This window comes from Prunus persica, chromosome G4, assembly GCF_000346465.2.
Source record: "Prunus persica cultivar Lovell chromosome G4, Prunus_persica_NCBIv2, whole genome shotgun sequence".
NCBI classification, from domain to species: Eukaryota; Viridiplantae; Streptophyta; class Magnoliopsida; order Rosales; family Rosaceae; genus Prunus; species Prunus persica.
Window position 1 is genome coordinate 1,638,637 of NC_034012.1, and position 25,421 is coordinate 1,664,057.

Below are 25,421 nucleotides of genomic sequence, written 5' to 3' on the forward strand. Positions count from 1 at the left end.
ATGCATAGGTGCCAAGTGTCAAACAAGTACAGCCGAGCGGCTATACTATTTCTTTATTTTTTTAAAAACAGAAAAGCCGAGTATAGCCGCCCGGCGATACTATTTGTTCTCCCACAAAAAAAAAAGATCTAGTACAGCCGGCTGGCTATACTATTCCCTGCGCCTGTGCGCCACGTTTCAAACCAGTACAGCCGACCGGCTGTACTATTTTTAGTATAGCCGCACGGCTTTACTATCTTTAAAGGCAATTAAGTGAAAACTGTGTATAGCTCCCCGGCTATACCCTTCTTAAAATATAAATATACATATATATTCTTTTTATTCAATAATACGTGAGAATTTTGTGTGTCTTATTGAAATTTGGTAAAAAATAGGTTTATTGAACATGAGAAATACGTGTATAATACATTATTAAACGTGAAGGTCCTAGAATCTTTATGCTGGTAATAACTCTAAAAAATAAAAAAATAAAAAAGGGACAATAGGTACTCGGGTAATGGCCTAATAGTAATGGATAGGGCTCTTGGGCTATGGAGAAAATTAATTAGGACACCCAAACGATTTCAGAAAAGACTTAGTAAATAGAAATTAATTATTTTGTGGACTTTCTATAATTTTTTTTTGGGTATTAAATAATAAATAAAATGCCATTACTAATTAAAGTAATGGTATTACCTAATTGCATATATTGAATTAAAGAAGTAGGAAAAAAAAACAAAAGTAAAGAAACTAATTTTATGTTTTTGAAATTCTTTTATAAAAATAAAATCTCATCCATTTTAAAATAATCTTTTTAAAACAGTATAGCCGGTCGGCTATACTATTTATATATTGAAAAAGGATGCGCCAATGCATAGGTGCCAAGTGTCAAACAAGTACAGCAGCACGGCTATACTATTTCTTATTAAAAAAACAGAAAAGCCGAGTATAGCCACGCGGCTATACTATTTGTTTCAGAAAATTAAAAAAAGGATATAGTACAGCCGGCTGGCTATACTATTCCCAGCGCCTGTGCCCCACGTGTCAAACCAGTACAGCCGACCGGCTATACTATTTTAATATGTATATTATTTTTATTCAACAATACGTGAGTATTATGTGTATAATACTTGAATTTTGTGTGTCTAATTGAAATTTTATAAAAAAAATAGGTGTATTAAACTTGAGAAATACGTGGATAATTCATTATTAAATGTGAAGGCGCTAGAATCTTTATACTAGTAATAACTCTAGAAAAGTAAAAAATGAAAAATGGAGAATAGATACTCGAGTAATGGTCTAATAGTAATGGATAGGGCTCTTGGGCTATGGAGAAAATTAATTAGGACACGCAAACGATTTCACAAAAGACTTAGTAAATAGAAATTAATTATTTTGTGGACTTTCTATAATTTTTTTTTGGGTATTAAATAATAAAGAAAATACCATTACTAATTGAAGTAATTCAAAAAGGATAAATTATTACAGAATTGCATATATTGAATTAAAGAAGTAGGAAAAAAACAAAAGTAAAGAAACTAATTTTATGTTGTTGAAATTCTTTTATAAAAAAAAGGAAAAAAATTCTTATCCTTTTTAAAATAATCTTTTTAAAACAATATAGCCGGCGGCTATACTATTTATATATTAAAAAAGGGTGCGTCAATGCAAAGGTGCCACGTGTCAAATAAGTACGGCCACCCAACTATACTATTTTTAAAGGCAATTAGGGAATAACTGACTATACCATTTTTTTTCTTAAATATATATTATTTTTATTCAATAATACGTGAGAATTATGTGTATAATAATTAGAATTTTGTGTGTCTTATTGAAACTTTTGTAAAAATATAGTTGTATTAAACTTGAGAAATACATGCGTACGTGTATAAAATAGCAACTAATCTTTATTAATTTTTTATTTCATAAAATATTTAAATACTTATTATTCACTATGTAAATAATAATTAAAACATAACTACTAATTAAATTTATTTAAAAAGAGAAATCCAGATTTTGCTTTTTAAAGGGTATAGCTGCCCGGCTATTCCCTTAAAATATTCTATTTGTAGAGTACATCCTCACGCCTATAAGTTTAAAATATTCTATGTACAAAGGATAGGGTATAGCTGCTCGGCTTTACTTTTAGAATATTACCGTTAAATATTCTAAATATTATTTTATAGAGTATAGCCGCCCGGCTATACCTTTAAAATATTCTATTTAATGTTTTTCTGAAAGCTAGGAGATGTCCAAAAATTATTTTAAGCACACAAAAGAATTTAAAATAATATTTTTTAAATGCTTACAAAATGGGGTCGGAGTCTTGATCCGTATGCATTTGTTCGCTTGCTTCATTTACTTTCTTGTCCCAAAAGCCTACTTATAAAACCGAGTCTCAAAGATTGACATTGGATCGGAGTACCGAAGCTTCGTTTAGGCTGAAGAATTAGGAAAAATATGTTGGTTCAGCTTCCGCGCCTGACCAGCTCTCTCAGAGAGCCCTTTGACATCGACCAGGCCTATTTGCAGCGCAAGCTCATCCTTCAGAGCCAGAAGCCTCGCCAGTACTTCCTTTCAACAATTCACTCTCTCTTTTTTTTTCTTCCTTCTCACAGTTTTTTATTTACTGTAATGTTCTGTTTGGCTGCCAAGAAAACCTAGGAGAAGTGAGGCAAAGTAAGCAGGAAACGTATTAGTGTAAGATAGGACTTGGAATACCGAATTTTCCCCTGCAATGAGATTAATGCAATTTGGCTTAGCTGGTTTTTAATGGAAAAGTTCAAAGCACGTTATCGAAATTTCATGTTCTATAAATTTTCTGCGCCCCTTAGGCTCCTTAGTGACCAAATGGAGGAGTAATGCACTGCTGGGCACGTGAAATTTGTGCTAATTTTTACTAGTCAAGCTGTGTATAATTCCTAATTACTTGGTCTTTGATCAATTAATCCCAAAATAACTTTTGAACCTTTGAACTTTACGCTGTAGGTCTTCGAGCTCAGTTGATGAGTCAGAGCTTGCACGGAAGGTAGTTTATAGATGGGAAGAAGGTAAGACAACTTGCTGTAATGAAATTGTGGACATACCACGTGTATGATATATTGAATAAATCGAAAATTTGTGGACAGCTTCGATTGAAGTGCGGCAAGCTTACAAGCAGTTTATTGGGGCTGTGGTGGAGTTGATAGATGGAGAAGTTCCATCCGAAGAGTTTCGTGAGGTGGCACTCACCGTGTACCATCTTTTTGGCAGGCCAGAGGAGGAAGACAATGTTGAAACAAATATTGCCGGAAAAAAGTAAGAATTATGTTCCCAATAATTAACATTCCTTTTTATCAGACAGAAATTAAATTAGTATTATAAGTGGTTGATGTGTCATGTTCAAATTATGATATTTACTAACTATAGTATGGTTAATGTGCCTGGATATCTGGAAGAAATAAGTAATGCATCTATCCAAAAGCTAGCAGATCCAGATAGTACATTTTGCTTTTTTTGTTTTTGTTTGTTTTTTTCTTGATAAGTAAAGTTAATTTTAGTTGTACAATTAAATTTAGAAACTTCGGAGTCACTGCATTTAGGAATCTCTTGTGCTCTGACCTCCGGGAACACAGTGAACACGTTATTCAAATCCCACTACTAATAATTAAGTCTCAAGATACCAAACTGAACTGTTCTAGACCAGATTAAAGGCATGCTTGAGACTGGTTTTGGAAGGTCTAAAAGCACTTTTAACATCCAAAAGTGCTTTAGACAACGTCTGGCAGAAACATTAAAGTGTTTATGGGTCACAAAAGCACCCCAAGTGCTTTTCCTGGAAGCACTTGGATTTTTAATAGTTTTTGATGTGTTTATAATAGTGCTTCTAGAAAAAGCGCTTATGAACCCCAAACGAGCCTTGACTCACGAAGGATAAAACCAATTCAGTGCATAGTTATACAAGATGTTTAAATTTGTCATAAAGATAAAATTAAAAAACGCTGGGATTGTGTTTAATGAGTATTTATTTCATTTATTTATTATCCGGGGTTTGAGATTGTGAATAATTTTAACAATAATTATGGATAAAAATGAAGAAAAGTTTCAAGAATTTTGATTGCGTTTACTCATGTTTGAAATGCAGGCTGGAAGTGCAAAAACTACTTGGTCACGCCGTTTCAGATGCTAACGTGCGGAAAGTTGCCTCCCTAGCCCAGAGACTTGCAGGGATGCAGTCCAGTGATAAGGGGACTACACTTGTTTCAGAAAGGCCTGTAAATGGGACTCATGACAATGTGGAATTTGGTGCTGACCTTGTTTTCCATGCACCAGCTCGATTTCTGGTGGATGTTTCTTTGGAGGATGGCGAGTTATTGGGTGAGGAAAGCACTGGAATTTCTTCTTCATATTATGAAGGATTATATAGTCACGGTAACTTGAATGATCATTATCCCTCTACTGATGGACGAAGCTTCAATTTGAGTTGGTTAAAAGATGCATGTGATCAGATAGTAACAAAAAGTAGTTCGCAGCTTTCCCGAGATGAACTGGCTATGGCCATTTGTCGGGTGCTTGACTCTGATAAACCTGGTGACGAGGTACTTGTTAAATTTCATTTACTTTTGCTATGGGTTTCACTCTCGAGTTTTTGTAGACAACTGATTTCATACTAATTTTGAGATATTTTGTCAATGAAGATAGCAGGTGTCTTGTTAGATCTTGTTGGGGATAGTGCATTTGAAACTGTTCAAGACCTCGTATCAGTAAGACTTTAATTATTCTAATACTTTGTTGAACTAATCTTAGTTACTCTTTACGTTTTCCTCCCAAAACACCACTAACACACACATGTATAGACAAAACAAATTCCCCTTCCCACAGTACGCTTTTTCATGTGTCATCATGATCTTCATTTGAAGAAGTGGTAGTATGCCATGCGGTGAGATCTTATCTGTTAAATAAACTGATTTGATCTTCAAATGCAAAGTTCATTCCCCTCTCTTTTAACAGCATACCACATTTTCAATTGTAGGATACAATTGTTTCTCTGGCCATCTTGGTATACATATTGGATGGGTTTTTGTTAGAGAAGCCTATTCCAGATTTATGCTTTGATAAGTGTACAGCTAAAGTTTCTTCTTTAAATATTGTTTTCTATATTTCCCCAGCATCGAAAGGAACTTGTTGATGCCATCCATCATGGGTTACTGGGACTGAAATCTGACAAATTGTCTTCAAGCTCTCAATCACGTATGCCTAGTTATGGCACACAGGTATAACCGCTTATGTAAAAGATTTGTTCTCATTAACACATAAATCATCAAAAACATATGGAATCAAGCATTGCACTTCTGTTTTCAGGTTACTGTTCAAACAGAAACTGAACGACAGATTGATAAACTTCGGCGCAAAGAGGAAAAGCGACAAAGACGAGGAACAGAATATGGCACTGATAGTGAACTGGCTGCTGTAAATTTTTCTTCTTTACTACAAGCAAGCGAAAGAAAAAATCCTGTTGATGATCTCTTAGCGCTTGGTGAAGGGCCTCAATCTTTAGCAGTTAGTGCTCTTCCTCAAGGAACTGTGAGGAAGCATCATAAGGGATATGAGGAGGTCATTATTCCCCCAACACCAACAGCACAAATGAAACCTGGAGAAAAGCTGGTACCCATTTGCAGTTCCTTCATTCTACTTTATGTTTATCATTTTAGTTTTATTTACTGGTTCTCAATATTCTTACTTAAATTTGATGATTGGAGATGACTTATAGGGACCTTTAGGAATTGCACAAATGGACCCCAAGTGGGTGAATCTCCTATGTTTTTTAGATACTAGCTGCTCTCATAACACTGAAATACTAGACATGTTTTTTTTTTTTCTTTTCTTTCCATGACCAATAGGAATTGCCAAGTTTATTATACAAAACACGTGAAGAAAGCATGAACGGAGTATAAAATAAAATAAAGAATTCTCGGTGCACAGGTCCTTCTTAGAGAACATTGCCACTCTTTGTTCATCAAGGCAGTCAACTAAAAAGAAAATTTCTTTTGTTGTATTACTTATGAACTTATGAAATGAAATCAAAGTAGTCCTATCTTGGAACTTGCGCAAGGGCCGATAAATTGACTGATATGACTTGTGCTAGCTTATAGAAACTTCCCTTATGTCCCCGTCCCAGAGAAAGAAATATTTCTTGGAGGCTTTCTTCATTTTGCCTACATTTTTTTTTTTGGTTTGTTTTTTTGTGTTGATTTCGAATAGGGGAAAGGGATTGGATAGAATGTAGGTTACATGTATAAGCCTCTGGATAGTACTTTCTTTAGGAGATTATATTGAGCATGAAATTCTTTGTAGCTCTAAGATAATTGTATGAATATATGTTTCCAGTATGGAGTTTGTAATGCAATTGGAGTTCTTCGGCAAACTAGCCATAATAATTTGTGTGTTTTCTGGTGGTTAAACAAATAGGATTGTCCTTGGTTGCTATTTCTTTTATCACTTACTGACCTCCATTTCTTTTATTGCAATTTATGTTTACTGTCTTATGCTGTCAGATTGAGATAACGGAGTTAGATGAATTTGCTCAAGCTGCTTTTCGTGGATATAAGTCTTTGAACCGTATTCAGAGCCGCATATTTCATACTGTTTATTACACTAATGAAAATATACTAGTAAGTTATTGATTCTGTTGATTATGTGAATACCAAACCATTGCAGTGAAAGTTCTGATATGATATGCTTGAATGTGATTTCCATTTACTTGCAGGTTTGTGCTCCAACAGGAGCTGGCAAAACAAACATAGCTATGGTTTCTATTCTACATGAGGTATGCAAATGCTTGGCTATTCCTGGGTCTCTATTCTCATTTTTGGCAATCATACTTTTTCTCTTACTACTCTGGCTTGATCTCAAATTTACACATTTGGTTTTGTATTGTGTATGAGTTAATCTGGGTTAATTGCATAATTAAAATGGCAAGGGAACAGCTGTACTGTCATATGAGCTAGTATTGTATATATTTTTCTGGGAGGGTTAGTGTGTTAAAGATATCAGCTTGCAAAATAAAGCAAGGAAACTAAGCTTTTGGTTATGTCATGGTGTGATGTACTTATAGTACTTTTCATGTTGAATTCAGCCTATTTAGTTTTTGAAAATATTCAGTATGGAAGTATAACATCCATTCTGAGATTTAGATAGTGAGTAGGCATTTTCTGTGGCAGATTGGACAGCACTTCAAAGATGGTTACTTGCATAAAGATGAATTTAAGATAGTTTATGTTGCACCAATGAAGGTATCCACCCTATATAACTCTCTTCCTTTTTTCTTTCTTTTTTTCTGAGCGGGTGGGGTGGGAAAGTAGGCATTGAAATAGTGGCTTGTTATTTATTATCATGTATTTTTCAGGCATTAGCTGCAGAAGTTACATCAACTTTTAGCCATCGCTTATCTCCATTGAATATGACTGTGAGAGAACTTACTGGAGACATGCAACTTTCTAAGAATGAACTTGAAGAAACTCAGGTCACTTTTATCAAATTCTGTGTGATCCGTGTGCTTTTAACTGGTACCCAAAAGAGGAAAATGAAAATCTTAACGGCTTCACTTTCTTCTTATTCAGATGATAGTCACAACACCTGAGAAATGGGATGTCATTACTCGCAAGAGCAGTGACATGTCACTTTCAATGTTGGTGAAGCTCCTAATTATTGATGAAGTGCATCTATTAAATGATGATAGAGGCCCTGTAATTGAGGCACTAGTTGCTCGAACTTTGCGCCAGGTAAACTTTTACTGAATTATTAGTGTTCTTGGCTTCTTTCTGCTGAATAACTACCGCACTATTTAAATTAGTTGAGAACATTTGTACAGTTGCAACTTATGCTCATGAAAGTTGGAGAGGTATTATCTGTTTCTTATTAGGGTTAATGTGATAGCGGGATGTTTATATTTAAAATGTTTATCAGATGTCTGTTACAACTTACATGTTACTTATGTAGTTTATGGTTGGTTGCAAAAAATTTAGTTGCTTATGACCTTTTGCTTACTCTTTTTTTGTTGTTGTTTTTATTTAATTTTATAAAATGTGTGTGGCAGGTGGAGTCTACACAGACAATGATACGCATTGTGGGCCTTTCAGCCACTCTACCGAACTATTTAGAGGTATTTTGGTCACCTGATGATATCTTTTATCTGTATTTTTTGGCCTTCAAATGCTGTACTCTGAAGTCTATTCTATTTATTTGTTAATGTGGATTATTCTTTTATAACCACCCAGGTTGCACAGTTTCTGAGAGTGAATCCAGAAGCAGGACTCTTCTTCTTTGATTCTAGTTATCGCCCAGTGCCCCTCGCACAGCAGTATATTGGTATTAGCGAGCAGAATTTTACAGCCCGTATTGAATTGCAGAATGAGATATGCTACAAGAAGGTTTCTTTTTCATTGGGCTCTCCTTTGTGTAATGTATGTATTAGAACGATTATTTAACTGATTGATACTTTTTCTGCCAGGTTGTTGAATCACTCAGGCAAGGTTATCAGGCAATGGTATTCGTTCATTCTCGAAAGGACACAGCAAAAACAGCTCAGAAATTGGTATACTTTTATATTCCATCTTACTTTTGTGGGTTTCTAATTGCAAGTGTTAATAATAAACTAGTCATGTTGACTTCAAAAAGGAGGAAGCTTCAGTTGGTTGCTGATGCAATTGCATCAGCTGGACCAGTTCCTTGCAAATTTTTATTTCAGCCATAGTAATTGCCTTGATATTTGTATAATATGTTTCCTTTGGAGAATATGTGCCATTTCTTTTCTCTTATATTGTTTTTAGTTTTCAAGTTAATGATTTGCTTTCGTTCAAAAAGATAAAATTTATCAACAATATGACTTAAGTGAAAAATAAATATATTAATGTACAAAAAAACTATGATCTGTATTCATGCAGTAATCATTGGAAGTTTGATTTTACATGTGTGAACTTATTGGGATAATTTTGAAGTTCCTTAAGATGTCAGTTAAATGGATTATAAGGACCATGTGGGTATAATTTGAAAGGGATGCAATTGGGGATGTGATATTACATATAATCTGACCATAGCAAGATGAGCTAGTTTCAATTTTTTTGAATTCTTCAATGTCAATCATGTGTGGTGTGTTATGCTCTGCTTCACTTTTAACTACTTATTACATGTTGAACAGGTTGAACTTGCTCGCAAGTTTGAAGGACTGGAGTATTTTAAGAATGATGAACACCCACAATTTTCGTTGATCCAGGCAGGGAAAAAGAAGAAGAAAGAATCATTTATTTCCTGGATCTTATTATTAGTATCACACCTTTTATATCTTTTAATACATGCATCATTTTATGAATTTCAGAGGGAAGTTATGAAGTCCAGAAACAAAGATCTTGTTGCACTTTTTGAATTTGGAGTTGGAGTTCATCATGCTGGGATGTTACGTACTGATAGAGGGCTGACTGAGCGCCTTTTCTCTGATGGACTGTTGAAGGTAGATATCATCTAGTTAGCCTTTGTAGCAGCACTAATATATTTGGCTGAAATATTTTTCAGTTAGTGTTATTTTCTGTTTTAGGTACTTGTTTGTACGGCAACTTTGGCATGGGGTGTAAATCTACCAGCTCATACTGTTGTGATAAAGGTTTGTGCACATTTCTGAAATTATTATTTATTTCCATGGCTTAAAATTTGCACTAATTTAGCTTAGGTACTTTAATTTTCTAAAGATGCAAGATGTGAAAAAAAAATAAAACATTATATTTGAAGTACCTGGTGTTTTCTTTAGGGGACTCAATTATATGATCCAAAGGCTGGCGGGTGGCGAGACCTGGGCATGCTAGATGTTATGCAGGTGAGACTCAAAGCTCTTCTCTTGTAAATACATCTTAAGTAAAATTTATCATATGTTTTTTTTATTTTGTGTTCTCATGATATATTTCTTTAGATATTTGGACGGGCTGGGAGACCTCAATTCGACAAAAGTGGTGAAGGCATTATAATTACATCCCATGACAAACTGGCCTACTATTTGCGGTTGCTGACAAGCCAACTTCCTATAGAAAGTCAGGTACTTGTGTAGTTTAAGTGAGAGCTTGGAACATTCTGTTATGTATGTAGCCAGGTCAGTCAGTGGGTGAGTTCCTCTTATTCCTAATGTCAAGTACCTAGTTAAATTTTAGACAGTCCTTGCATTGCTTATTAGTCAACTTTAGGTGGTTTTGACATATTTGGATAAGTTTTAGGTGGTTTTGAATCTGCGTTTATTTGATTATTTACTTTAAACATTGCTTATCATTCCGCTTTAGATCTGAAAGTGTAACTAATTTGTGGGACAAGGTACACTTCAAATTTTGCTTATTAGTCAAATTTAGTAGATCCGGAAGTGCTAGGCCAAGGTATCATTGATCTGGATGTGCCTTTGGGCACTTCATTATGCCTTGACATGCTGCAAAGAAAAGTACTCCGCATGCTAAAGTTTTATGTTATAAAAGGAAGTAGAATTTGATAAAAAAATAAAATGAAGTAGAATGGTGATATGATAACATTCTTGTGTGTCATAAACTTTGAGTTTTGCATGTTTGTGTGTTTGAAGTTATCTAAGGATATGTTAAGATGATTCACTTTTCCTTATTGTTCTTGAAATTTTCTCTGTGCAGTTTATTAGTTCCTTGAAAGACAATTTAAATGCAGAGGTGGCACTTGGTACTGTCACCAATGTCAAGGAAGCTTGTGCATGGCTTGGATATACGTACCTTTTCATAAGAATGAGGCTGAACCCTTTGGTGTATGGTATTGGGTGGGATGAGGTAGTCTATGTTGATTTGACTTTACCTATATGGTTGATTAGTTGATCCTTGTTGAACATTTTCTTGACTGGCAGCCTGACTTTATTCTCAGGAGGGCATGATGTATAATTCATTTGTCTTTAATGGTGCTTATGTATAGGATATTTGCTTTTTCTTGTTTCAGGATATTGATATTTTCTTCTGCCTTTTGCAGGTTGTTGCTGATCCTTCCTTGAGTTTAAAGCAAAGAGCTCTCATAGCAGATGCTGCACGTGCCCTGGACAAAGCAAAAATGATGCGCTTTGATGAGAAAAGTGGCAACTTTTATTGTACAGAGCTTGGTCGAATTGCAAGCCACTTTTATATTCAATACTCAAGTGTTGAAACATACAATGAAATGTTGAGACGCCACATGAATGAGACTGAGGTTATTGTTTTTGTGAAATATTTTATCTGTATTTTAAATTTATTTTCCTACCAGTTACACCCCATTCATTTCTTCTACCAAACTCGTTTTCAGAATAGAATCCTCCGCACAGCCTCGAAATATGTTTCTCTGTATTTCTTGTAATATAGAGTTTCTTTTTAATAATTATCATTTAATTTGATTTCGCTGGTGCTGCTTTTTCTGTTCCTTCAGGTAATAGACATGGTAGCCCACTCTTCTGAATTTGAAAATATTGTTGTTCGAGATGAGGAACAGAATGAGCTAGAGACGTTGGTGCGATCATCGTGCCCATTAGAAGTTAAGGGGGGTCCTTCAAATAAACATGGAAAGATATCCATTCTCATTCAGGTTGCTTTATGCTCAACTGGTACCAAATGCTAGTGAAGAAGTTAGAAAAAGGAAATATTTGTTGACTAATTTATGGCTTATGTGTTTTGCAGTTGTACATATCTCGTGGCTCGATTGATACCTTTTCGTTGGTTTCTGATGCTGCATACATAAGTGCAAGCTTGGCACGCATTATGCGGGCATTATTCGAGATTTGTCTACGAAAAGGCTGGTCTGAGATGTCACTGTTCATGTTGGAATATTGCAAGGCTGTGGATCGCCAAGTTTGGCCCCATCAGCATCCTCTCAGACAATTTGACAGAGATCTTTCAGCAGAAGTTTGTACAACTTACTTTTATAATATTAATTGCAGAAAATGTAATCCATTGTTTGAACTTATGTTTCTATTCATACAGATAGTGCGAAAGCTTGAAGAACGAGGGGCTGACTTAGATCACCTATATGAGATGCATGAAAAAGACATTGGAGCACTGATTCGCTATGCACCTGGAGGAAGGGTATATTGTCTTTAGTATGGTGCTTTAAAGTTCACCCTGGTGTTGGATACACCAAACAATAAGAAATTTGTTTAACCCTTTTTTCCTTTTCTTTCATTGGCTAATTGAAGTTGGTCAAGCAATATTTGGGATATTTTCCATGGATCCAGTTGTCAGCAACTGTAAGTCCAATCACCAGAACTGTTTTAAAGGTAGCTTCCCTTGTGAACCTCATATTTCTTTTTATAGTAATTTCTACCTCGTTAAATATTGTTGACTCATCATTCAAGAATTATATTTTGAAATACTAAAATATTTTTTTAATTTTCAGGTGGATTTGGTTATTACACCAGATTTTATATGGAAAGATCGTTTTCATGGCACAGCCCAGCGTTGGTGGATTCTAGTTGAGGTGCTGAAGTGGTATCCACTTTCTAGTTAATTTTGTGTGGGTCATGGCTTCATATATTATACATGTTTAAAGAACAAAATTTTGATTGATATTTTAAATTTTATCTTGCATTATAGGATTCTGAGAATGACCACATCTACCACTCGGAGCTTTTCACTCTGACAAAGCGGATGGCAAAAGGAGAACCTCAGAAGCTTTCGTTCACTGTGCCAATATTTGAGCCACATCCACCTCAGTATTATATTCGTGCTGTTTCTGATTCTTGGTTGCATGCAGAGGCTTTCTACACCATATCCTTCCAGAATCTAGCACTGCCAGAGGTATTTATATTTTATTGTTTGTTAGGATATGGTGGATTTTTTTATTTGTTTCATAAATGCCAAGGTACTCCTGCCAAAAGGTTTGTCTCATCAGAAAACTATTGGTTTCTTCAGGCTAGTACTTCACACACAGAATTGCTAGATTTGAAGCCTCTCCCTGTGACTTCACTTGGCAACAGTATTTACGAAGCGTTGTACAAATTTTCACACTTTAATCCAATACAAACACAGGTTTGGTTCAGTGGTTCTACACCTTTTATTCGTGTTTTATTTTCAGGCGGACCCATCACATTTCAATGACTTGATACTTTTTTTCGGGAATTGGGCAGACTTTCCATGTCCTGTATCACACAGACAATAATGTTCTATTAGGAGCTCCCACTGGAAGTGGGAAAACTATATCTGCTGAGCTCGCCATGCTTCGCCTATTCAATACCCAACCTGATATGAAGGTATCTCCTCCACTTTTCTGTATACAATATAACACAGAATAAGAATAGATAGAGAAATGCTAAATGAGAAAGGGTTTGGTTTGTTTCCGGAAGACGGCACTTCTTGGTGCTGATCTGGGTAAAGCTAGGAAATCACTGTCACAACTCACCTGGTCTTATGCTTTCACATTTTATCAAATTTATAGACTGAATTACTTGTGTGTTTTCATACCATACAGCTCTGCTGTGATTTGATTCTGATTATCATCAAATAGTATGCTCTGTAGTTAAGTATAAAATTTTGATTCTGCACTTGTGGTTCCTTATTGTGCGGGTGAAACATTTGGTGTATGATCTTTGTGCTCCATTACGTGTTTTGAATGCTGCTTTATACACTAAAGTGTACTGTTTCTGAATTGTTGACTGTAGGTAATTTACATAGCACCTTTGAAGGCTATTGTTCGGGAAAGAATGAATGATTGGAAAAGACGTCTTGTCTCTCAGCTAGGGAAAAAGATGGTGAATTTTTTCCCCTTATATTTTTTTTGAATAGAAACATTGTATTGATAATCAAGAGGAAAAATCCTCGATCAAACAAGAAGACCAAAAATAAAGAGTGTCTGACCTACTAAGATCTTAACATGTGGTACTGGTAATAACTCAATCGTTTATCAGGTTGAAATGACCGGAGATTATACTCCAGATTTAATGGCCATATTGTCAGCGGATATCATAATATCTACTCCTGAGAAGTGGGATGGTATCAGTCGTAATTGGCATAGTCGAGCCTATGTTAAAAAGGTGCATTCATTCATTCACATATATTTTTTGTTCCTTCTTCAAGAAGGCATTAGTTTATTTGTCTTATTACTTTTCTACTTAATTTTTTACTTGTTTTTTACACACTTGAATTCCACTATCTTCTCAAGTCATTGTGCAACTATGTCTTAATGTGTGTATTTCATCAGTAGGTTGGGCTTATGATCTTGGATGAGATTCACTTGTTGGGAGCTGACCGGGGACCCATCCTTGAGGTACCTATGCAAAACTCTAGTGCTCTAAGCTAAAATGAACCAATAGTTTTTTGTGTAACATCCTTTTTTTTTGGGTCACACTTTTGTGTAACATATTTACTGATATTATGGATTGTGTAGTAAAATTTGAGTTTTGAGCGTCAAGTATTACCCCTATAATATTTCAAATTATTTATTTAACTTAAACAAAAGAAGTTACTCAATGAATATATGGATTGAATGTAGCTATTCCTTTAATTTGTAAAGGATTTATAATGGGATGCTTCAAAAGTTCTGCTCCATCAGGTTCTAAATCACAAAAGTTGACATATAAGATAATGAACTTGCTTATTTTCATGCTGCAGTGGCAACTGGCAGATACCTATCTCCATATGTGTGTGTGGACGCTATTCTTTAGATGACCAACTGATATACTTCTGGAGAAGGAAAACTATTCTTTTATTACTTTACTTTTTTTATATATTCATAATATCATAAAGACGATGAACATAAATGTACTACAAATAAAAGGCATAGAGACTTATAGAGACTTATTAACTAAGGATATTATTTAGTTTTCGAAACACTGCCTGGGCTTTTTCAAATAACAATTAGGCATCTTATTTCCAACGTGGTGTTTGTTGTAATATGAAAAGACTTTCTCATTAATATTAGAAAGACATACTACTTTAAAGGACTTTTCTAAAACAGTTAATAGTTCTTTCAACTTTAAATATATCCAATGTGCGCGTTTTTAAGGTCTGTATTTAATGTATGTATTAGGGTTATCAACCTCTGTACAAGTTGGAGCAACTTATTGTAATTTGTGATCTAGAGTCAAACGTGATTAATTTTTATCATAGGCTTTCTGTTCTCTATTTTTATTCTTTACCAATTAATATTTTTTTTCTTATGTAACGAAATAGTAGATAAATGACTTGATTTCTGAAGGGAAAGTCTTGTGATAGCATTATTCCTTATTGAATGTTAACTTTTCAATTTCATGTTTCTTGTATTATTACTTAGCAGGTTAGTATTAGGCTCATAAGTCTGCCAATCTTAATTCAATCCTGTAAATATTTCTTGAATCTTTGTTATTTATAATTGGATCCCTTATTTTTTAAATAGTTATGTAATGTTTGCAAAATTATATGTACAAATATGTGCGGGTCGGTGACCTGATATTTGATGGAAACCAGCACATATTTGTTGGACTGGGTTTGAGTGCAATTTTTATGTTCCAGGTTATTGTGTCAAGGATGAGATACATATCATCACAGACAGAGCGTGAAGTACGGTTTGTAGGCCTTTCTACAGCTTTAGCAAATGCAGGGTATGTTTTTATGTATCTTCAATCCTGGCATTTCGTGTTATCTCACTTCGAAGTCCTCTAGTATTTTTTATGTATAAATAATTTGTTGCCATACATACATCTGATGCTGAGTTGGATCCTTGAGTGACATATGTTTGTGGATCACTCAATGCAACCCTCTCTGATGCATTATTTAGTTAGATATGGTTTAATTTGTCATCAATATTATCAGGATTCTTAGGCATGTTTTAATTATACTGCTTTTATACAATTGCAAAGCTAAGCAAAAGTGGTAGTTGTCACGTGCTTTATGCTCTTTTGTGGAATTGGCGCACTTGAATTGGTTTATTTTTCTCTTTGTCCTTGCTTAATATATTATGTTCTTATATTCTTATGACGTTGCAATTACTAAGGGATTTGGCTGATTGGCTGGGTGTTGGGGAAATCGGACTCTTCAATTTCAAACCAAGCGTGAGACCTGTACCTCTTGAAGTCCATATCCAGGTAATTGATTTAGTGTTTCAAATGGATTCTGATTTCATTTTTAGTCTTTCTGTTCTACTTTAAAATGATTTGTCAATTTGTTCTCCTGGGAATAATGTCCTTAAATTTGCAAGCTACTTTGTAACAACTCCTCTGTTATTTCTTGTTCTGTGTTATTAAGTTTTATTGTAATTGTTTTGGTTTTATAGAAACAATAGTGGTATGGTAGTTATTTTTAGATGCAGAGTTAATTGTGAGATTTTCTGATCATGGTCTGCAATCCTTTGCATTAATATTAGCTGTTAAATTTGTATCTCACTGGACACTTAGTCCTATGTAATTGTATCTTTTCTCAATAGTACATACACGTGTTGAGAGATATTACATACAAAGGTATTTAAAATTGGATATGTGGCCACACAAATTATACTGTTTTCCTTTTGATCTTTGCATGTTAGCTTACCTATTATTATGATAGTGATGATGTGCACTAGATGGGGTAGACATGTGGAGCTGTGTCTGCTTGTACATGTGTGCCTTTTTCATGTTGAGATGAAAGTAGATAAGGGCCTGATGTATATGTACTTCATAGCAGTAATATGTCAGTTTATGAACAGGGATACCCTGGAAAGTTCTATTGCCCAAGGATGAATAGCATGAACAAGCCAGCATACGCTGCAATAGGCACCCATTCACCTACGAAACCAGTTTTAATATTTGTTTCCTCTCGTCGACAGACAAGGCTTACTGCATTGGACCTCATTCAGGTAGGATTCAAGGTCATACTGGAATTATGAAGCATTCCATAACTGTTGACTAATTTTTTTTGTGCTTTTCTGTAATTGAAGTTTGCAACATCAGATGAACATCCAAGGCAGTTTCTTAGCATGCCAGAAGAAGCCCTACAGATGGTTCTTTATCAGGTCACTGATAATAACCTGAGGCACACTTTGCAGTTTGGCATTGGATTACACCATGCCGGTCTGAATGACAAAGATAGATCTCTGGTTGAGGAGCTTTTTGCAAACAACAAAATTCAGGCATTTCTCTTTTACCTCAGTAATCATGGGTCTTTCCTGAAATACACATTAGGAAAGGAGAATATAAAAAGATCATTTTCTTACCTCTATATACTGATTAGGCATATATATTAAATTATAGGTATTGGTTTGTACCAGCACATTGGCATGGGGTGTAAACCTTCCAGCTCATCTGGTCATTATTAAGGTAAGGCAAAATTTGTGCGGTATCTTTTTCATTTGGTTCCTAGATTTACAAAGCTTTCTAGCAGGAGTGTACTGCAGCAGCTGTTCTTCAGGACAAATTTACAGAACTATTGATTCTCTTGCAGGGAACAGAATATTATGATGGGAAAACAAAGAGATATGTTGATTTTCCAATCACAGATATCTTGCAAATGATGGGTCGTGCTGGCCGCCCACAATTTGATCAACATGGGAAAGCAGTCATTCTTGTTCATGAACCCAAAAAGAGCTTCTATAAAAAGGTTAGATTTGATGTGGTGAACTTTGTATAGTTAGTGGAATGCTATATTTCATAAGGTGCTGGAATAATTTGTGGTTTTATGCATTGCAGTTTTTATATGAACCATTTCCCGTTGAGAGCAGTCTGAGGGAACAGTTGCACAATCACATCAATGCTGAGATAGTTTCTGGCACAATTTGCCATAAAGAGGATGCGTTGCATTATCTTACCTGGACATATTTATTTCGTAGACTGGTATGGTTTTGGTCACATGACTCTATAGAATAAAAAATGGAAAGAAAGAAATACGTGAATCAGATTACGTGCTTTTCTCCCTTTATAATCAACAGTTGCTCAGATTCTAGTCATCATTTTTTCTTCATTTTGGAAAAGAAACACAGACTTTAAATAAATAGAGAAACAAATATATCTACAAGAAAGATGGGAGTTGATGTTCATCACAATCCGCCCGCCTAACAATTAATAAACAGAAATTATATTACTTTCACCACACATATCACAAGCAGTCCATCAATTTTCAATGTGCATGATCAATTAATACCTAGTCTATTAGGGATGGCCAGATGTGTCCCATAGTGGTAAATCATGTTCTGAATATTCGCCTCAAAGACTAGGAATCAGGTTGTTTGGGGTTTTGAATATCAGAACTTCTAAGAAAGTCAATGGATGAAGTCTTGCAGTCCTATATCTAATCAATAAAGCATTTTCCTTTTTATTTTTTCAATACTCTACACCTATCTTTTTTTGCTGTAAAAGTTCAGAGCACCTATCATTTGCATTGCTGTTGTGACAAGAGCAGCACAATGATCCTCTTGTACTTAAATACGGTGAAGACACAAATTAAAAGCCTTTGGTTTTGATTATTTTGTGTCCTTAGTATTTGATTTATTGAGCCTGTACGATATCTTACATGAGCATTTCTGCAGATGTTTAATCCAGCTTACTATGGCTTGGACAATACTGAACCTGAAGTTCTCAGCTCTTATTTGTCTAGGTAATACCGTGCTCAATTCTCATGGATTTTTTTTTATTTTTTATTATCAGGATATGCTTTCTCTTTCGGTGGCATTGCTTTGATTACCTATTGATTATTTTGGCAGGTTAGTGCAAAACACATTTGAGGATCTGGAAGACAGTGGATGCATCAAGATGAATGAAGACAATGTAGAGTCAACGATGCTGGGTTCAATAGCATCCCAGTATTATCTTAGCTACATGACTGTATCAATGTTTGGTTCAAACATAGGATCAGATACATCGCTTGAAGTAAGAAATGGTTCTTGAATATTTTTATTCAGCATTCTAATTTCGCGCTTCTACTTTTTGTGCCGTTTTGCTTAAAAAGGTTCTGTACTTTAGGTCTTCTTGCATATCCTATCTGCTGCTTCGGAATATAACGAACTTCCTGTGCGGCATAACGAGGTAATTAGTCTATGGTTGGCTCTTACTTGGGTACTTGCTTTTTTATTTTTTATTTGGATTCATAATGAGGCACACTTGAGTGACTAGGGGCTCGTTTGGGAGTGCTTTTGGAGCAGCGAAAAGCGCTTCTAAATGGGTGAAAGCACTTCTGTCTTTCAAAAATTTTGTTTGGCAAAAATTGCAAAAGCACTTTGGGTGAGATCCAAAAGCACTTTGGAGTGGTTTTGGAAGAAGCACTTGAGAGGTGCTTCTTCTTAAAAGCGCTGCAGGACAAAAACACGGGAATCACTTGGCTCCCTTTAACGAAACTTTTAAAATGCCGAAAATACCCATATTTAATTTTTTTAAATGCCAAAATACCTTCTTTCTCTCTCTCTCTCTCTCTCTCTCTCTCTCTCTCTCTCCTATTAAAACAAAAACACTACCCCCGAAAAGCCCAACAGACGCCAAAACACCCATGGAAACCCTTAAGCTTCTGTTCCATCTCTCTCATGGCTTCTCTCAATATTGAAGAGATTTGCTTTTTATTTTCCGACTTTATTTGTGAAGAAGACTACTGTGGTTTAAAGCTATAGCTGTGAACTCTTTTCTCCAAAGGTAAGGCTTCCTTCTCTTTGTCTAGGTACCTCCTTTTCTATCCCCATTTTTATTTCCTATGTTTATTATAATATTTTGGGATTCTTTAAATTTTTTTAAAGTACTTTTAAAAGCTCTTTTTTTGTGTCAGCCAAACACTCAACAAAATATCAAAACTGCTTTTATGTAGTGTAAAAGCACTTTTAAATGTGACGTCCAAACGACAAACTGTTTCTTTGTAGAAGCGCTTATGTCATAAGCACTACTGGTATAAGCACTACTGGCATAAGCACTTCAGGGAAGAAGCACTCCCAAACTTGCCCTAGATCTATTAACCGTGGATTCTGAAAATGGAGACAATTAACACTTGACCTATAACAACTAGCTTGTGGGCGAAGTGGTATCAGTCCTATTTATATCATATATCGCAGTCATGCGGAATCATTCTACCTCCATACAAATTTGCTAACAAGAATATGTTTTTCTTTGCATACCACAAAGACAACATAAAGTTCTACATCGGATCGTAGTGAAATTTTAAGTATTAAAAAATTATGAGATCTTTTTCTTGATTTCGAACTGTAATATCTTCTTTGATAATAGGAGAATTACAATGAAGCATTGTCTGAGAGAGTTCGATATAAAGTGGATAAGGACCGCTTAGATGATCCACATGTCAAAGCCAATCTGCTATTTCAGGTCAGAGTTGTCTTCAACTATATGTTTTTTCCTGTCGTTTTCCTTTTTAGTTCTCTCATCGTTTTATTCTCTTACCAAGCATGAATTCTGCATTCAGGCACATTTCTCGCAGTTAGAATTACCAATCAGTGATTACATCACAGACTTGAAGTCAGTATTGGATCAAAGTATACGAATCATCCAGGCCATGATAGATATATGTGCTAACAGTGGGTGGATTTCAAGCTCAATTACTTGCATGCATCTTCTGCAAATGGTCATGCAGGTATTCTTCTTAGTAGTTACAATTCTGACTTCTTAGTAGTACTTACCCAGAATAAAAGACAAGTGCAAATTGGCATTCTGCCTTGTTAATATTATTACATTCCACTGCCAGCATATGAGTTGATTAGTTAGAGATGTTAATCGGCTATGCTGAGCACCCTTGAATGTTGTTAGTCCATGCCTCTTTCCTGTATTGTTTATCTTGTTTTGTTTTTTCCTTTGTCTTCCAAGAGAAGCTCCTCTTTTGTGTCTTTCTTTTTCACTGTACATTACCCTAAAAAAATATAGATCCATTTCAGTAGGACTCAAACCTTCTACAAAATCACAAATAAGAAATTCCAGGTGTTAATATCATTGAGGATTTTGTATTCTGAAGAATCAACTAGAAAATTGATGCCTGTCTATAACAATTTAGTATTGTCTTATTTAGGTAGATTTATCTGGCCTAAGGAAGGGTTGGATGTGAGTTAACCAGACCTTCTGAGTTAACCAGACCTTCAGAGACTCCTAAAACATGAGAAATTATGACTTACTCATTAAAATGTTGTTAGAAGGGCCACTTTGGAATTTAGCCATATTTTTGTCTGTGAGGACAACATGCGACACTTGCACTTAAATGGTACACTAATTGATTTTGAAAAAGGTGAAGATTTGATTTATCAATTTATTTATTTTTAACAATTACTCTTTGACTCGGATGATTTGTTCCCCAAGAAAGTAGAGTTTTCAGCTCCTAGCCTCTTCTCATATCTTTTGGGTTCTTTTCAGGGTTTATGGTTTGATAGGGATTCTTCCTTATGGATGATGCCATGCATGAATGTTGAACTTGCTGACTCACTAAGCAAAAGAGGAATATTCAGCGTACAGCAACTATTGTATCTCCCCAAGGCAACTTTGCAGACCATGATTGGAAATTTTCCTGCTTCAAAATTGTATCAGGTACGGACTTCTAAGATAGTTGACACATGGCTGACTAACCCACAGGTCAAGATTTAACATGACTGGACCACTTTTTGAGTGGGCTGGGTAAGTTATTGAAATACAAGTCGGTTATGAGCTTTCAGGCATGTTAACTGATTTCAGTAGCTTTGGCTGCTTTGCATCTACAATTTTTCGTTGTTCTAGGATCTGCAGCCTTTTCCACGCATCGAAGTGAAATTAAAACTTCAGCAAAAGGACAGCGGAAAGTCTCGCTCTTTAGACATCAGACTGGTGAAGACCAATTTCAGGCAAAACAAATCAAGAGCATTTACCCCGCGTTTCCCTAAGGTAAAAATTTCTTGTTCTAAACTAGTAATGGGAAACCAAACTGAGCTTCAGATTCTCTTTTACAGGTGAAAAACGAAGCATGGTGGTTGGTCCTTGGGAACACCTCAACATGGGAATTATATGCTCTGAAAAGAGTATCTTTCTCTGATCACTTGGTTACTCACATGGAGTTACCATCAGCTCCTAATACTCTCCAGGTACTATGTGGCTTTTTTTTGTCAATTTGACTAAGACCATTATAGGAATATACATCGAGTACATTATTCATTTTTACTGAACATCTGACTTTCGATATTTTATTAAAATATGGTCACTACAGAGTAATTTTCGAGAGACGTTTACTATGGATGAATGGGGGTTATTGTAAATGGACCTTTATCTATTACTGCCCACCACTTAAAGAAATTTTCCAACATTATAGATTATTCACAGTTTTAGCGGTTCTATTATATTTGTTCTTTCTTAGTGATAATAATAGTACTAGTTTGTTTTCAAAAAATTTAGTACAACTACGTCCACCACAACTACTACTTACGTATTATCTTAACACCACTACCACTACCACAATTGAAATTATTATTGTTATTGTTGCAATTCTTAACAATAGTTTTCTTAAAAATTTGTTAAGCAGAGTATTTTTATTGTTGTAGCTGTTATCAGTGATAGTAGTAGCAGATTATTACAATTAGTATTACTATCTCTACACCTATTACTAAATACCACTAAAGAGTCCATGCATTTATGTTGTAGGAAGAAGACATGCTTCAATTTGTTCCCCCTTGTAAATTCATCTTTATAAGTTGAACTTTTTCTTGCTTTGCTTGCTAACATTTTTTTAACCGTGCTTTTCAGGGGATGAAATTGACTTTAATTTCAGATTGTTATCTGGGCTTCGAGCAAGAGCATTCTATTTCAGAGCTTATTCAACGGCAGTAACCAAAGCAGGATATATTATCAGTAGATGCATTGGACCTTAAGGTGTATATTTATAGATTTTTATTTTTTATTTTTTTCTGTCTTTTAAAATAGAAAGCATGTGGACTATAAAATTCAACAGCGAAATTTAAAAACCAAAATAAAACTCAAATATATTTTCATGAATAAAATAACTGCTGTAATTAGCTCCCTGAGAAATTAAGGCTTTATGATGGGCCAACTAAAAACAACCAAACTACATAAAATTGCAAGACCAAGATTAGGAAGAAAATTAACGCACAGGTCAACTATGGGGTACGAGTAACAGAATGAAAAGTCAATGCTTTCAGAAAAAACCAAAGGTGGAGATCAAAGTGCTGCTACTATGCGTGTTTGCCTCCAAAATGCGGCCACGTTGGTGGCCGGTATATAAATACTTTTTTGAATTCTTTTTTGGGCCAAGCAAAAAGAAATGGGCTTAAACATATTATATTATTCATTTATTTCACCGGTTTTAAATGGCAAAAACAAAAACAAAAAAAGAAAGTCCAAATTGGGCAAACTTGGAAATACAACCCGAAAATAATAAATAATGTCAAAAATTCCCACATCTTGTCTTGGCACCAAACTTGAGCGATAGTGACTTGAAGTTGAATATGAACACCCCTCGTCAATGTGCTAGATGACCTTCTATTTCTCTCATATGATCCATTGTCCAAAGCCCTTAGCCCAAGCTATCCTATAATCTTTGTCACCAATTTGGAATTTATTTCTGTCATTATAGACGACGTGCCTATAGCTTTTAATCTAATAAATATGAATGAGTAATGTTACACTTACCACATTTTTATTCTATATTTTTGTACCACATGATGTGGCATGTCTATATTATATGACATATCAATTAAATCAATAAAGTGTATTTTAATAAAGAAATTTTAACTAACAATTTTTTAAAGTATTAATAAATCATAAAAGAAAAGAAAATATTAAATAATTTTAATTGATGTGGTTGTCCACCTTATCTGCCACATAATTCTCCCATTCTGATCCCCGGACTGTTCACTTTTTCCCTCTATCGTATGTAACTCAACTCTGTCATGCTAACAAAACTTTGAACAAGTCAATATGTAGAGACAACTATATATGATCACTATCTCTTCCTTGATGCGTTTACATTGATGTACATCTTTTGTCTAGTTGTAAGTCACCAACCGGCTGAGCCTAAACTTATACAATTTTGATCGTTGAAATACATTATTGGGTAACCCTGAAAAGGGTGTGTGCACTTTTATTACAATAAGAACGTCCTTAATATAGAAAAAAAAAAAAACGAGAAAAAAAACTCTCTTCCAAACATAATGTCAGAGACTTAAATTCAACCGCAAATGTTTCGATTCCTTGATAAGGATCGTATATGGCTAGGGACATGAATTGACAATTGCTTCTTGCTGACTTTAATGGGTTATTAATGTTTGAAAACATATACAATTTCCCTCCAATTATATCCCAAGCGTCGTTTGACTCAAGTAGTCTTTGATTATATGTAGCATTAATTCGATTATGACAAGGGAAGAGGTGATGTTCCAAAACCCAAATTTTCATCATGCAGCCGAAAGTTTAAGCACAATATTCGAGACATTCCCAATTATTCTTGTTACAAGTCAGAGGATCGAAATAATGCACGGTGAAGAAGAAGAAGAAGAAAACTTTGATATAGATTTTCATCTATTATGAACACTGTAAATTTTAGGGAAAAGTCTAAAATGTATGTTGAACATTAAGATTTGGCAACGTTGCGTTTAGTGATTGACAACTTTTATCAGTGAGAAATGAAAACTAATAACTTTTGAGAGGGATTTGATGGGCACACAAGTTGGCCTAACTTTTGCTTCTGCAAGTGCAACAGAAACCCCATCTGTCTTTCCTGTTCCAATCCAAGTATGAGAGGAAGCCTCCAAAAGACCATTCATTCATTGTCAAAAGAGCCGTCACACCTCAATGAAAAATTTTCACATACGAGACCCCATTTTCCTAAAATTCTTATCATCATTTTCAATTTTTTTGTGCGTTTTCGTCTCAAGTATACCAAGAAGGAAACAAACAACACATGCTAGAAAGATAGTTGAGAACCAATTTGTTCAAAGAAAAACTGAGGCGCTGAAAGACACAAACCCACTTTAGGAGTTTACTTATTCAAAACGTTGAAGGTCTTTTTTCTTTGGGCGGTCGAGAGAGAAAGTGAGAGATATGGAAAAGCCTCTCTCTCTCTGTGTAGATGTTTGTGGTCGGCTGCTAGTCAAACCGCAGCCGTACTCATTGTATTCCACAAAATTGTCTGCATTTTATACAGATGTAAACAATTTCATGCATTTATAATTTTTTATGAAAATTATAGTTTTGGTTTTTTCATCCTCCCCTCTCACCTTTTCTCTCAATCTCATCGTCACCTCAATTATCATTCTCATTTTCCTCTATATTCTAGCACAAAAAATAAAAAATAAAAACTAAAAACTAAAATTGAAATGATTATCAAACGGACAGTTTCTCATACCAAACACATTGGAAACAGGTGTCTAGTTAGCGCGCGATGCATACATATTAATCAGTTACCTAAGTTTTCCTTGACGCATGAATGATGCAAGGCTTACATGCATGAAAGGGGTTTGACCTTGAACATCAATAATTAATGAATGAGACTTATGAGCTCGATATTTGATATTGGACCTTCTAATGGGGCGAGTAGAAGATCATACCTAAATATCTTGCA

The 25,421-nt window shown here is 35.0% G+C and overlaps 1 protein-coding gene across 3 annotated transcripts; it reads left to right on the top strand.

The window, feature by feature from the left end:
• On the top strand, nt 2,345–24,538 carry LOC18781386 (DExH-box ATP-dependent RNA helicase DExH14). Of its 3 annotated transcripts, none has more exons than XM_020561790.1 (50): nt 2,382–2,546; nt 2,968–3,029; nt 3,108–3,276; nt 4,103–4,556; nt 4,656–4,721; nt 5,127–5,231; nt 5,320–5,622; nt 6,513–6,629; nt 6,725–6,784; nt 7,179–7,250; nt 7,364–7,480; nt 7,578–7,739; nt 8,054–8,119; nt 8,235–8,387; nt 8,468–8,551; nt 9,155–9,229; nt 9,332–9,463; nt 9,548–9,613; nt 9,758–9,823; nt 9,917–10,039; nt 10,629–10,778; nt 10,972–11,184; nt 11,398–11,553; nt 11,646–11,870; nt 11,949–12,050; nt 12,161–12,241; nt 12,361–12,441; nt 12,558–12,761; nt 12,876–12,992; nt 13,091–13,213; nt 13,622–13,711; nt 13,868–13,993; nt 14,164–14,226; nt 15,450–15,538; nt 15,931–16,021; nt 16,618–16,767; nt 16,849–17,040; nt 17,162–17,227; nt 17,352–17,507; nt 17,597–17,740; nt 18,433–18,500; nt 18,607–18,772; nt 18,866–18,928; nt 20,108–20,203; nt 20,301–20,468; nt 21,236–21,406; nt 21,593–21,736; nt 21,802–21,933; nt 22,589–22,714; nt 24,202–24,538. In XM_020561790.1, exons 1-49 carry the CDS (start codon nt 2,440–2,442, stop codon nt 22,670–22,672), a joined length of 6,270 nt encoding a protein of 2,089 aa, XP_020417379.1. In that variant the 5' UTR covers nt 2,382–2,439; the 3' UTR covers nt 22,673–22,714; nt 24,202–24,538. The 3 variants fall into 3 exon arrangements, with proteins under 3 accessions (XP_020417378.1, XP_020417379.1, XP_020417380.1); XM_020561791.1 differs by having other exon boundaries at nt 24,264–24,538; XM_020561789.1 differs by lacking the exon at nt 24,202–24,538 and having other exon boundaries at nt 2,345–2,546; nt 22,589–22,870.